The 14,886-nt window shown below is 43.2% G+C and overlaps 1 protein-coding gene across 1 annotated transcript in view; it reads left to right on the top strand.

Annotated features, from left to right (window-relative positions):
• Nucleotides 1-683: 683 nt before the first annotated feature.
• Nucleotides 684-14,886, top strand: part of LOC126412368 (fructose-1,6-bisphosphatase 1) — an 81,965-nt gene continuing 67,762 nt past the window's right edge. The window contains exon 1 of the mRNA XM_050081935.1: nt 684-923. Within this exon, the coding sequence (XP_049937892.1) occupies nt 751-923 (173 nt within the window). The 5' untranslated portion in view covers nt 684-750. The remainder of the gene's footprint in view (nt 924-14,886) is intronic.

The raw sequence follows: 14,886 nt of genomic DNA, 5'->3' as shown, positions 1-14,886 counted from the left end.
TAAAGTAGCGTGGAGAGCTGCATCGAATCAGCCTCTGGACTGAAGACCACAACAAAAATTCTGTGAGGCTGGTTAATTTCTAAAACATCAAGTCTTAACACAACCAGCGGCTGCCGACAAAAAATCCTTTAATTCATTCCACTTTTAAATTTTCAAGCCATTTCAAGTGTACAAATCATCAACTCACTTCGCACTCTTTTTCCGAACCGCACGTACGAGAGGTGCGTAATAAAAGCATCGTGTAAACAAAACTTTAAAAAAAATCTCTTCTTATACAGTTTTCTGCTCCTTACGAGTTCACTGGCAATCAGAAGGATATCTTATTCTCCCTACATTGAAAAACATTACGAAGGTATAGACAACGTATGTTTATCGTGCTGACGTAGTCGGAACAGCTGATTTATAGGCAGACTACCACTCACATAAAACAACTAACCCTCGGGAAACTGATATTTCATCAGACAGTGATAATCGAGTCACGTTTAACATGTAAACACCCGAGCGAAAATCGGTTTCCGAAAATAGCTTTTCATGTTAAGCGTGTACGCGTGGCCCGTGAAGTGGAGCGTGAAGCAGGTAGCAGACCTTGACTCTGTTAGTTGTGAAGGCCACTTGGCCGGCGACAGATGTTGGCAGCCCTGGCTGGCGGCCGCTGGCGTGCCTCGCCGCGACCCGCCAGCAACCGACGCTTCAGTAGCGCGGCGGGCGTTCACGTGGAAGGAAGGGAAGCGGAGAACGCAGCAGCTAACGATGACGTCGCACGGGGGCTTCGACGTGGACTCGATGACGCTGACGCGGTTCGTGCTGGCGCAGCAGCGGCTGGTGCCCGGCGCCACGGGCGACCTGACGCAGCTGCTCACCTGCATACAGACGGCCGTCAAGGCCTGCAGCTCGGCCGTCCGGAAGGCGGGCATCGCCAAGATGTGAGTGCGCTCCCTCGTCGCCTGCTCGCTCGCTGTAGCACTGTACAGGAAGAGGTCATACAATGGACCCCACTTTGTTATTTTGTCCTTACTGCCGCAGTTACTTTACTATCTACTTCATACTGGATGAGCACATACTACCACACGGTTTTAGCTCAGACGACACGGCTTGAACTTATTTATCGTACAATTTTTGAGTTATTATGTATGCGGTGGTGGTTAAGTTCCTATGGGGCCAAACTGCTGAGGTCATCGGTCCCTAGGCGTACACACTACTTAATCTAACTTAAACTAACTTACGCTAAGGACAACACACACACACACACACACACACACACACACACACACACACACACACACATACCAGAGGGAGGACTCGAACCTCCGACGGGGGGAGCCGCGCGCACCGTGACAAGGTCCCCTAGACCACGCGGCTGTTATGTATACCATAAAAAAGTAATTTGTTTCATGGAACTGTACACAATTTGCGAAAGAAAAATTGTGCTTCTATTGTGAGCCTCAATGGGAGAAATTCCAGAAATTAAACAAAAAATTACAAGAAATACACTTTCATTAAGTCAAATACTGTTACTGTACAATGTAGAAATCTTCTTGAAGACCGACTCCAATTTTTTCTGCATTTTTAGGCGCATTCTTTGCTTGATAGTGACTTTAAACTCATTACCATGTGTCGTTTATCTCAAGTCCTTTTTTTTTTCTCCTAGTCGTTCACTCTTTAGGAGGCTTCTGCATCACAAAATTGCAAATAAGTTCTGTAGTGAAACTTCCTGGCAGATTAAATCTGTGTGCCCGACCGAGACTCGAACTCGGGACCTTTGCCTTTCGCGGGCAAGTGCTCTGCTAGGAAGTTTCATATCAGCGCACACTCCGCTGCAGAGTGAAAATCTCATTCTGGAAGTTCTGTAATAATTACAATTTGTGCTCTTTTGTACAGGTTGCCCCAAGAGGAATAGTCAATATGCAGGGACAGGAAGAGCCCTTTGAAGCAAAAACGTCTAGTAAACTTGCATACCTTGAGAACTTCGAGCATTTCCTCATCTTCGATGTTATGAAACAAACCTTCTCTAGTGTGGGCTCTTTGGTTTCCAAATTTTGGGAGGAGGCAGTATGAATCAAAACAAGAAAATTTGTCTAGGAAACTAGGACTCTAAAATGCATACCTTAAGTGATGTGAGCACGTCTTTAGCTTAGATGTGTAAAACACAGCTATTCTACTGCAATTGCCTTGCTTTCCAAATTTTGTGAGGAGGTAGCATAGATCAAAACAAGAAAAAATTGTCCAGTACACTAGGGCTCTAAAATACATACCTAAAGAGTTATGAGCACCTATTCATCTTTGATACTGTGAAACAAATCTCAGCTGCTGGGATCTCTTTTGTTTCCAAAGTTTGGGAGGAAGTAGTATGGATCAAAACAAGACAAAGTTGTCTGTAAACAATGGCTCTAAAATGCATATCTTAAGAGATATTAACACTTATTCAGTAAAAGATATGTTTCACAGCAGCGAAGATGAACAGATGCTCACAGCTCTTAAAGTGTGCATTTTAGAGCCCATGTTTACGAGACTTCTTTGCTTCGAATGAGCATGCTTGTCATATCCCGGAATACTGACCATAATTCCTGGGGCACCCTGTATTGGGGGCTTATATTGTCAGCGCCAAAGGGGCTCATAATACCAACACCTCCACCTTTGTAAACAAAAATTTATCATCGTCTAGCCTTAAATACAAAGTACAATATTAATAGAGCAACACAACGCTTGATAGGTGTGTAATGCAAGGAAAATATCATAATGAGTATTTAGACAGGTATAGCCGCAGTAATATTGGCACAAACTGCTTCACCGAGCGAGGTGGCGCAGTGGTTAGCACACTGGACTCGCATTCGGGAGGACGACGGTTCAATCCCGTCTCCGGCCATCCTGATTTAGGTTTTCCGTGATTTCCCTAAATCCTTTCAGGTAAATGCCGGGATGGTTCCTTTGAAAGGGCACGGCCGATTTCCTTCCCCGTCCTTCCCTAACCCGAGCTTGCGCTCCGTCTCCAATGACCTCGTTGTCGACGGGACGTTAAACACTAATCTCCTCCTCCTCCACAAACCGCTCCCTCTAAAAGTTTTTGTCGGCGATGAAAACGAGAAAACCTCGCTGTTCACTAGTAAAACCAACTACTACGCCGAGAGTCTCCATAGTAATTGATACGTTTATCACCAGAGTGCACGACATTATTTCTTAGACATTGAATGGACCCAGATTACTAGCAGGGGCCCACGATGCCGCCTTTAGCCCTGCAAGCCCCTTATCACACGAGCCACTTTCCTTGTCTACTGCAGCACGACCCTCACGTACCATTCGTGTACCTAGACTCCCCTCGCCACGAGAGGTTGTTTCCGTTTACAAATGGTTCAGATGGCTCTGAGCACTATGGGACTTAACTACTGTGGTCATCAGTCCCCTAGAACTTAGAACTACTTAAACCTAACTAACCTAAGGACATCACACACATCCATGCCCGAGGCAGGATTCGAACCTGCGACCGTAGCAGTCACGCGGTTCCGGACTGAGCGCCTAGAACCGCTAGACCACCGCGGCCGGCCGTTTCCGTTTACAGGTCTGCGTCAAAATCGTGAATCTTCTGAGAGCTATATGATACGCACTTTGGCGCTTGAATGGCGAAACTGAAGATATGAGGCACTGTCCTTCCAATGAAAAGTCGGAATATAGCAACCGTATTAAAGAACTACCGACGATAACACGCATTATTAATGACCAAAGCAAAACTTGCAATGGATTTTCTTGACAAAGGTCGTATGGTAAATTTGGCTAAAGTGAATTTAGGTCGTACGTGGCTCTTCCGTCGCTTGTTGCTGTTGGCAATTTCTTACCGTTGGTCGTAGCCAGTCGGGTGGTAATATACGGTACCCAATGACAATCACTATGTTCCGCGTACACTCTTGATTGTTACAAACATCTGACTGTTATTTCGGAATATATCGCGATTTCCGAAGTGTTAGGGTGGGAATTAATGACTAAGCTTAAACAAAATACTAGATACCCCCAGTTACGAAGCAAAGGAAATTACGAGCGTGCAATGTCAGTGGCTGCCCACACCCGACTCATGATTCGTCGTGTTCACTTCCGTTCATTCATCGCGTTAACAGTTACCAACTGCAGCATCCAACGGAGAAAACCAGGCAACCCGTTAGGTACACTTTTACTGTAAATTCTCCACATCGCTGAGAACTGAATGAGTAGGGAAAGGGACGTCAAAACATCAACATTAATTTGCTCTAGAATACAAACACATCCAAGCACGCTAAAAAATATTTAGAAAACGGTGTATAGCATCTTTTTAGTTTCTCCTTTGCATCTTGATTTTCTTCTAAATACCAAAACACTTCTTTCTACTTCAATAGACCAATATTTTTCACTATTGAAACAAGATTCGTAAGAAACGGTTTTCATCTATTTATACTCTTATTTATACACTATTGAGGCTTGCTTCTTTGTTCAGACATTGTAAAAACATAGAAAATTTTTTCTTTCAGAGACCACTCGTAGGAAAAGCAATTAACCATTAACTACCAAATTTTTTTCCTCGATCCACTTTTATTTCTGTGCTGCCTGATTTACATAGAGATGAGGAAAAGGAATATAAAACAAAAAAATGCAATAACCTTGAAATAAATTATTTATTTTAATCGATCCCTAAATGGGAACATGGCACATGCCACACTCTTTTTACATTTTCTTTTATTTTTTGTGCCACACAACAAAACAATCAATGTAGAGTCCCCCATTGCACACAGCACACTGTTTCCTCGTATTTCTCTTACAAATTGCACGTTTTCTTTGTTTCTCCAGTGTTGTTCATTCAATTATATGTCTGTTTCCATAAGTCCTTAGTTCAATTGGAACACGTGAAAGCTATTTTGGGTATGATAGACGTCCTGCCCTTGTCGGATCAAAAGCAGCAGATGATTGAACAAGATAGGCCCTTGCCACCATCCTCCGGGATTGAAGCAGTGGAATATTTTCATTCGAGAGGCAGTAGACGACATGCGCGTTGAGCAACGCTACATCTAAAGCATTGGTGAACAATTGGAAGTACCATTTCTTACCTAGAATTCTCACACGATATTGTGCATATTCCAGTCCAGTTTGTCCACACCTCTCATATGATTGTTATATTCTGAAATCATTCTTGACTGTTGAACTTGCACACCTTTCTTCTCAGCTCTGCTCCATCTCTTTACTTGGCTTACGGGATCCACTCTCTCATGGTTTGACAATAACTTTACACAGTTGTTATCCTTCGATATTACTGCCATTTTCCCTGTGTTCTTGTCAGATCTATAGTCATACGCTCCTCTTCGTTTCTTCTCCATGTTGTTCTCAGATTCTATTGGATACATTCAGTTCATACGGGCAGTTCCAGTTGCCCTTACTCTCATTTCTGAGAGCTCTTTCTTCAAACGGAAGCTCGTGAAAAAGTTATCAAAACATATTTTGTGAAGTTCAGGAGTCTGTAGAAAAGAAATCATATTCTACACAACTGGTCCGCCATGTTCCAGAATTGAAACATCACTCGTAGCCTTCGATTTTCCTTGATACGGTAACAGAAATCGCTTTGAGAACAGCACATGGCCCACTATTTGAATACAAATCTCACTGGTTTCCTGCGAATGAACTGTTTTGCGTAATGGTGTCCATAATATCGTACCATTTGCTCATCAATGTTCAGGCTGTCGGAAAAAACTTGTATGAAATTGTTATTCAGTAAAACCATCAACGGACGAATTTTGTAAAGTCTATCCGTTTCGTCAGGTTCCTGTTCAGACACGTGTTATCATTGAAATGAAGGTGACGCTTTATTTCCAGATATCTGTTGCGACTCATGCACTGTCGTACACACCATATATCAAAGTCTTCATCTTCATTACAGAATAGCTTTTCCTATGGAACAGCATGGTATCCAGTGAAGATTAGTATACCTATGAACTTTTTTATGCATCCATTAGATAACTCATAGCTGTGATTATTGTTCTGTGCAGCATATCGGACACTTTTACTGACAATCAAGTTCAATAACTGTTCATCAAAAAATTCTTCACAGCACTCAACAGCAGATTTTCCTTTTAGTGCTGCTACTAAAACGGATTTTTGCTGTTCAATTTCTGCTGTATGAGGATAGGTTTTAGAGTAAATCGCATCTTCTGTTGTCCAATTAGAAGTGATGATAGCTTTCACTTTCTTCTTTCGTTGGTATGCATATTCCTCATTTTCCTTTTCTCCACTAGCATGAATTTCCAAGGAACCTGTCACATCAGATGGGACAGTATTTTCAAATATATTTTCGTCGATATCTTCACAGTCAGACATCTCATGTACACGATCTGGAGGGAGATCGACAATGTCAGTGTGTCAATGGTCACATTCACATCACAATCATCACCAAAAGGAGCCATGAATTTCGGGGCATTTACAATTTCTTCAATTTCTCTCATAGAAAGTGCTTCATGGTGACTCACTGTGCCTGAGGAGCAAATAAAAGAAAAATAAAGTTCTACGAAGAAACTGCTATGAGCCCCAAACGGGGATAGGTCAGACAGGTGTCATGCAGAAATGAAATAGGTCTTTGAAATAAATGATCGATAAACATCTTTTCAAACCATTAGAGAACATGCCTGTACACAGAAGTCGGAAGTTATTTACATAATAATATAACTTAACGCTGTTTTGAAAATGTGCAACTGCTGTAACGCTGAAAAACGTAGGTTCTTCACAGAAATAAAAGTGTACAGCTCAATCGTTTAACAACAACTGACAAAATTTCAATGCAAGCGTTCGACAAAGGTCTGGACAACAATGGGAAATGGTAGCATTCGCTGCCAGCATTACCAGAATTGCAAAATTTCCGTTACAAAGACAAATCCCCAAATGGGGATCATAGCACTCAATGGGTTAAGTCCTCACATAAAGTTTGTAACATGCCACAATTACCAAGCTAACATTGAAATAAAGATCAAGAAGACACAGAATCCATTACTGTAACAAGAGCCAGCCTGGCGAGAACTGGAGATAACTTCCGATGTTAGCGAACGCCACCGCAGTACCCTGCTTCTCCACAAAGAATTTTTCTTTGTTTAATTGGCTTCCGGGACATGATCATACAGCCACCTCAATAGTGGAATGTCAATTATGACCACGGCATCCAGTCCCCGAGTGGAGAAAATCTCCGACCGGACCGGGAATCGAAACTGGGTCGCTTCTGTTAGCTATCAGCCGCACTGACCTCGCATCCACAGAGGCGGATCCCCACATACGTAGGTATTATGCAATAAACGAGTACTCTGACTTGTAGAATCCTCCATTACGCACAACGAATTGAGCATTCACGTCACCGAGCCACTTGTGACGTGTTTGGCGGGTGATTGATACTCTGGTATGGGATGCGCGCCCACGACGAGTAGCTGGTTTTGACCAGAAGTGTCGCTCCATTGTAACTAAGGTCGCGTGATAACTTTTCGACACTGCTGGTAACTGAAAGAGTAGCAAAAGTATATGCGACTTCAGTCTTTCTCGGCGTATTCCACTGATGAATTCTTCTCGGGTTATCAGCCGAGTGGTGGCGTCGTCTGGTCGCCAAATTTCAATGAGTTTCGTACCCATAATCTTCGCCAGAAGAATTCATCAATAGCAAAAGTGTCGTCCGGACATTTCGAAATATCAACATCCGGACATTGCAGACTACTGTGTAGTGAATGGCAGAGAGTACTTTTCGTTACACCACATACTTGTATACTCTAAGAAAAAAAAAGGCGCACCACTAAAGAATTATGGTAGACGTGAAGCACATGTACAGACGAACAAATGATTACAGATTCAGAAAACCTGGATGATTTATTCAAGAGAAAGAGCTTCTCAAATTGACTAAGTCAGTAACGTTTTGGTTCTGCTCTGGCCTTACGCAAGCAGTTATTCAGCTTGGCATTGATTGACAGAGTTTTAGATGTGGTCCTGCTATGAAATGGAATGTCACTCCAGACCATCACATCTGTCTGCCGGCCGCACGGCGGCTGACACGTTGGTACTCCACCGCTGCCCGTGACGTCTCCATACACGTCTTCGCTCGGTTCGAAGCGGGAATCATCAATGAAGACAGTTCTAGCCCAGTCACTGAAACTCCACTCTCAGCTGCGTGGTTAGTTCGTCCAGTCTACCAGGCAAACGCGACACGCTTAAACGAAGGACTCACAAGACACCTGTTGATTACTGCGGTTTATAGAGACCGGATCTTAAAAAGTAGTTCGCGGTCATAGCTAATAGAATCGTAATGCATTGCGTAAATATCGTGGCGATTAGATCAGAGAAAGTGAGTTGTGGCAGTACATAAGACCTCGTTCCTTGTTCTCATTTTGAGTGGAACAGAAAGAAAAGTCAGCTATATCGAGACAAAGCATCTAGCCTCAATACAAACAGCGATTTACAGAGCGGCTCTCTAGAACTAACTAGCAACAGTAGTAATTGTTACTAGTCGTATTAGATAGTGGACATCTTATCGTCGTTGCGATTAATCTGGCCAAGAAAGGAAGCAATCAGGGACCGTGTTAACATCTTCTTCCACATGACAGTTTGATTATTTTATACGGTGTGAATCAGAACTCCACCAACAAACTTTCATGGGTATTCCTGATACCCTCTGAGCACTTCAGTGACACACAGTCTCCGGCAGCTCATTACACAGTAACGATGTATTTATGATTTATTTGGTTTGTTACCGCAGTCACCCATCTTTGTATGAAAATACGTTCACAACAGTGAAGGAGCTTGTCGTAAGCAATGGCCAAAAAGTACGACATGCAACACAAAGTAACGTAACAACCCTGAGACGAAACACACAACCCTTATATCACAGTGTGTTCAATCCGTTTTTTCAGTGTGCGGTACAGCGCGTAACAAACGCAGAATTATGTATTCTCTAAAATTTCGGCCAGCGCGACCACTGCAGAGTGCACGGTGCTTGTGCACTGCAAATGAACCGTTTGTCAAACAATACTGTATGAAAAGGGTGTTCATACATTGTTTATGAAATGTGGAGCTTGCCGAGTATTATTTGTAGTTGTCGGCGACGCTGTTCCCGATTATTCTGCGCCAGTTTTTCACGCACATGTTTCAGTTAAACCTACGAACGATGTTTCGATAGTACAATACTTCACATATTTTTAGTACGGAAACTCGAGCTTAGTGGAGATAAGCCGCAAAAGTGTCTGAAAAAACGCGAGAAAGCCTTCAAGATACTGATAGAATATGTATTTTAGCACTGTAAGATTCTTTTCTGTGCCAAGAGCAACCAGAGAATATGTGGTTACCCTCCTATATCTCCCAACAGTCGCAATGTGTTGGCGGTGGTATGACTGACTTCCATGGAAATGTCGGTAGTGGCCGTGGTTGAATTACAGCCTGGCTGTGGCCAACACGAATCGCCTATTGTTCCCTCTGCCGCTAGAGTAACGCTTTATATCCAGCTTGTCAGCATACAATTGAAGACATGCGCGGAAAAACGGGCTAACCTTCAAATGTAATAGCTTAGAGATAAGTGTCGCCATCTGTTGCTGGGTACGGGAACTATCAAAATTGACATTGGACTCGGCCCTAAATATCACATTAGGATATGCTTTCGGTGTATGCGAGTCAATTTGTCTGTATCTGGGGCCCCTGTGTCCCACTCCGTGTTCTATCCGCTTCTGGCCATGTGTCTGACTACAACAATAGTTCCCCATCAGAAATTCCTCTCTCTTTTATTCCGTTCTATTCCATTCTTTGCCACTTGGTGGTCCTCGTATTCCACAGTTCCGACAAACCTCTTCGTCAATTTCAGAGACAGTTTTGTAGCACATCTTCGTAGTTTTGATATAGTAACAGCCATTTGGTATGGCAAATAGCAGCTACCCTTCAGTCTTACCAACTTATGACAGATTTATAACGTGGAGAGCGAGTCCGTTATTATTAGAATATGCCCAGCTTAGATCGTCATACTATGTATATATAAGGCCTCATTCAGTAGGTAAAAGTTCCGCTATAACTCCATTTTCGATAGACGAAATAGTTCGCTCTTTTTGTTTTTGGCATAATCATTAGCACATTCAAACCGAGAGGGATAGCGCAGTCGTTAGCACAATGGACCCTCATTCGGGGGAGGGGAGAGGGGGACGGTTCAAACCCGCATCCCGCCATCCTGGTCTAGGTCTTCCGCGATTTTCCTAAATCGCTTAAGGCAAACGCCAGGATGGTTCCTTCGAAAGGGCACTGCCGATTTCCGTCCTCATTCTTCCCTAATCCGAGCTTGGGCTCCAGCTTTGATGACCTCGTTGGCGACTGGGCGTTAAACGCCAATCTCCAGAAGCACATCCAAACGGAGTTGTCATATTTTGACGCATAGGTACACGAATACACATCTTACGGCCGTTTCCGGAGAGGTCCTGGTAAACTGCTGTCATTAATTACTGGGTTGTCAGTCTCTCTCTCTCTCTCTCTCTCTCTTTCTTTAGTCGCTTAGTCCCAAACACGCCATATTATTCTGTCCTGCACTGTTTCCCGAATACCTTCTGGGTTGGAGTCGATTACTTCAGCGATTCAATCGATCCGTCTCATCCTTTGCAACCTTCTTCATGCTGTGTCTTCAATCTTCCACAGAATTAAGGTCTTTTCGGACGAATCGTGTCTTCTTACGTCGTGCCCAAAGCATATGCTTTTTTGTTTCAGTATCAGACATTCCAAGCAGCGATCTGGTTTTACTTGCTGCAACACGTACCTATTCGTCATCTTTGTATCGCACGGAACTCTTAAGGCGTTTCCTGCAACACTATAACTCAAAAAAGTCTGTGCTACAACGTTCTGCCAAATTTCAAATCCATACATGACAAGTGGAAAGACCGCAGTCCTTACTGTTCGAAACCTTGTTATTTAACCTACGTCTCTCTTCCTTAGAACATTATCTACGTGGGACATTGTCCTTCAGCCATGTAACAAGCGTCTCTTGATTTCGTGTCTCAGTCACCATGAGCAAAAATCTGACAGATGACATGGTTGAAAATAGAAACTTGCTCCATTGTTTTTCCTCCTACATGCGATGCAGCAGCCATAATTTTCGCTTGGTTGAAATTCCACATTAATCCAGCCTAGGACTTCCTTATTTCACTTTCACTGAGAAGATACTCTCAATTAATACGAACGACCAATACCTGGGTGATATTTTCGCGCTGCTGCTTAAAATAGGCCAGCAGTCGCGTTTTTTAATGAGATTCTGAAATTAGCTTATCGTTCAAAGTCTCACCACCTTTGGTGGTTATGATTCATCCATCCAATATGGGTTCGTGTAGTAGTATCTTACGGTAAGATCGGAAATTTTAGGTGCGAGCTCATCTCCAAAGCTTTGTTGCTTTTTCACAAAAAACTTTTCTTATTGGGTACTTTCTGCGTATTGGTGAAGATGCTGATGGTACCCAAAAAACGCACGTCACCGAAGAAACGCACACCGGTCGGGGCAGCGATTTTCGAGCGTCACGGTGAGCGCTTTCGAGGCTACTCTGCGCAACCGGTCATCTTAGTCGCTGTCGAGAAGTCAGAGAGGGATGGCAATGTTGCCTCCGGCAGCTCTGATAACACGGGCCAAGTCCGGAAGCCGGGGTCCACTGGACGCTTCGTCAGTGTGTATACGCCAGCAGTTATTCGAAAACATTTAGCAGCATTTCCAGGTGCGCAGGGAAATCGGACAAAAGAACGGTTATTGTTCAACGCACCTTCATGGTCACCTAACTGGAGGGGACGGTCGACCAGACAAGACTTTGTCGAAGACATCCTAACGGTCAGACGAACTTATGTGGGGGAAATCATAAGAAAACGTAAAAGCATTTGTAATTTATTAATTAAGGTTCCCGTCAGAGCTGCAACTAATATTTTTATTAGTGACTTGTTCCGAACGTTTTCGTTCATTCTCAAACCATTGCTTATACTAGAAGGTACACTGTTATTAACAACAAGACCGCCTTCAGCCATTATTTGCGAAGCACAAAACATACAGCAGGTCGTTCTGAGAGTACTGTGAAAATTTTGCACTTGGCACCTAAAGGAATGAAGTTTCCCATACTTGAAGAATGGGAAATAACAAATAAACAGAATATGAAGGAGCCGAACAAATTGATAAACGAACAGTTCGACTTAAAATAGAATTTTTTTTGCTGTTTTCAAAAGTAATTCATGATTCAGTAAATCAGTTACCTTATGACATAACAGTAATTTATAAAATAGTGCGATAATGTCTGTGACCTTTATGAGTACAGCATCTGTGTGTTTAGTGGTAACATTATGATCTCTGAGAGACAGAGCATATTCACGCATAACAAACAACTGAAGGCGCTATCGACTTTTGTGTATAAACAGCTAAAGACTACTTTCGAATTTTGAATGTATCAAGACAACCGTAATAGAGGCAAGTAACATTTGTTACATTGATCTGATGTAAAAAGAGAAATATTATGTACCGTGAAACATTAAAAATTCTGAATGTGGTACTTCATTTTTTGTTAATAACATAGTCGCTTCTAATATATGAAACGTTTTGAGAATGAACGAAAATGTTTGAAATTAGTGACCAATAAAAATATTATTTGCAACTCTCACGGGAACCTTAATTAATAAATTACAAATATGTGTGAGAATGCAGGGTTTCTCGGCGAATTCCAATGATGAAGTCTTCTCGGGTGATCAGCCGAGTCAAGGCGTCATTGTACAGCAAAGCTTCGACAAGTTTCGAACTCGTTATCTTCAGCCGAAGGAACGGGTTCATGTCCAGATGCGAGCTGGACATGAACCCGACGCTTCACCTGAAGATGACAGGTAGGAAACTTGTCGAAACGTTTTTGTATGTCCAGCCTATTGACTGGAGATCTTGGGGACGACGGCCGTTCACTATTGTAAGAAAACGAAAAGCCTACAACCGTCTTTATGATGTTATTTATTGTGTAGCCACCAGTTTCGGCCCTTCAATGCGCTATCTTCAGGCCGTAGTTGGTGGTGAAGGGGTTATCACGATCCATATATACACTCCATCAGTGGCCAACGTAACTGGTTCACGCTGACTATCTGTACCTGTGGTGCAGCACTCAAAGCATCAACTGCCAACTGAGTCAGTTGGCAGTTGATGGTTTGGAGTGCCGACACCACAGTTACCATGCACAAAGTATAAAAAATCGTTTAACATTGTCACAAATTCCCATTTTCCATGGGGAATGTGAGACTTGCGACTTTTGTATCGCGACGGTCGTGAAACTCCAGAAAAATGTCGCGGAACAGCCCTGAAACTTGTCCCGGGGATCGTGTGTTCGGCGGCTTTTGTCGCTAGGTGTGTACGAGGCTTTCATCATGTATAGTATGGTAGTACATACTTGAGGAGTGTTCCAGGATGGGTCGCACGAGTGTCTTATAAGTAATCACTGTTGCAGACTGCTTGCATTTTTGCAGTACCCTGTGAAAGAAACTACATTACCTGCGACTCTGCTTTTGGAAACATTCCATTTCACATCTCAACGAATAATTACACCCACAAATTTGTATGAGTTGGCTGATCCCAATCGTGGTTCATTGATATTACAGTCACTGGGTAATATCTTTTTTTTTTTTTTTTTTTTTTCGCTTTGTGAACTGAATGTTCAGAGGTATATCTTTGAGGATTTAAAGCAATTTGTCAATCTTTGTACCACTTTGAAATCTCGTCAAAATCTTACTAAATATTTCTGCAGATTTTTCAGACAATAATTCGTTACAGATAAATGCATCACCTACAGTCAGGGAAATTAATACGCAACACGAACCGTAATGGTCCCAGCTCCCAACACATCTCACCAGGGCAGTTTTTAAGCTACACCATTCGTCGATAACTCTCAGTCGAATATACTGTATCATGCTGTGTCCTCTGTACCAAGAAACCCCAATCAAAATTTTCGTTTAACACCCCCATATGGTCGTACTGTCCCACTGTTCTGATGAAGTCCAATGGAAGCTGTAACATGGGTTTTACACACACACACACACACACACACACACACACACACACAAACACACGCACGCACACGTAGTTTAGCCACGCTTATATTTCTCAATTTAGAGCTATACAGAAGCCAAATTTTGAAAACAAATTTAACTGCCGCGGTGTCACTACACGGCCACGCCCGCCAAGCTATGAGTGTTTTCGTGGACGAAGCAGCGACGCATCCGGCTTATCGTATCGACAGGTCAGCGGTCGCAGCTGGAGATAGCTCGGCGCTCACGACATGTTACATAACACCTGTCCCAACGAGCAGTCAACATGTTTACGTCAGCCAACTGTGGAACGCAGTGAGGCTACCTAGTCGTTCACTACTAAGGCCGTCCGTTGTGTGTGTTCGCCGTACCACAAATGGACGTTAAAGATGGGGAATCTGTGTTCCGGATGTAATACCGCTGTAGCTTTGAAACTTGTAGCCTGTAGCTTAGCATGCGCTATACAGTAAGCCTTAACCCTCTAGTGTTTCTCGTTGCTACGCGTCTTTTCTGCCTGTTGGGGCACTGTCGCGTCGCTCCGACAATGTTTGCAGCAGCGAGCACGCGAAGTCAGCAGTTGTTTTGGGATAAGTTCAGATCGTCTGAATTAACATCTGGGGCAGAATCGCTGGAAGTGGACACGCGAAAGTTAGGTTGGGAAGTGTTTCAAGACAAAAAAAAGTCGAGCGGTCTGAGGTGCTGCAGTTATGGACTGTGCGGCTGGTCCCGGCGGAGGTTCGAGTCCTCCCTCGGGCATGGGTGTGTGTGTTTATCCTTAGGGTAATTTAGGTTAAGTAGTGTGTAAACTTAGGGACTGATGACCTTAGCAGCAAAGTTCCATAAGATTTCACACACATTTGAACA

The sequence above is a fragment of the Schistocerca serialis genome, chromosome 7 (assembly GCF_023864345.2).
Source record: "Schistocerca serialis cubense isolate TAMUIC-IGC-003099 chromosome 7, iqSchSeri2.2, whole genome shotgun sequence".
Lineage (NCBI taxonomy): Eukaryota > Metazoa > Arthropoda > Insecta > Orthoptera > Acrididae > Schistocerca > Schistocerca serialis.
The sequence above is the reverse complement of the archived record's forward strand: the minus strand, read 5'-3'. Positions and strand labels throughout refer to the sequence as shown.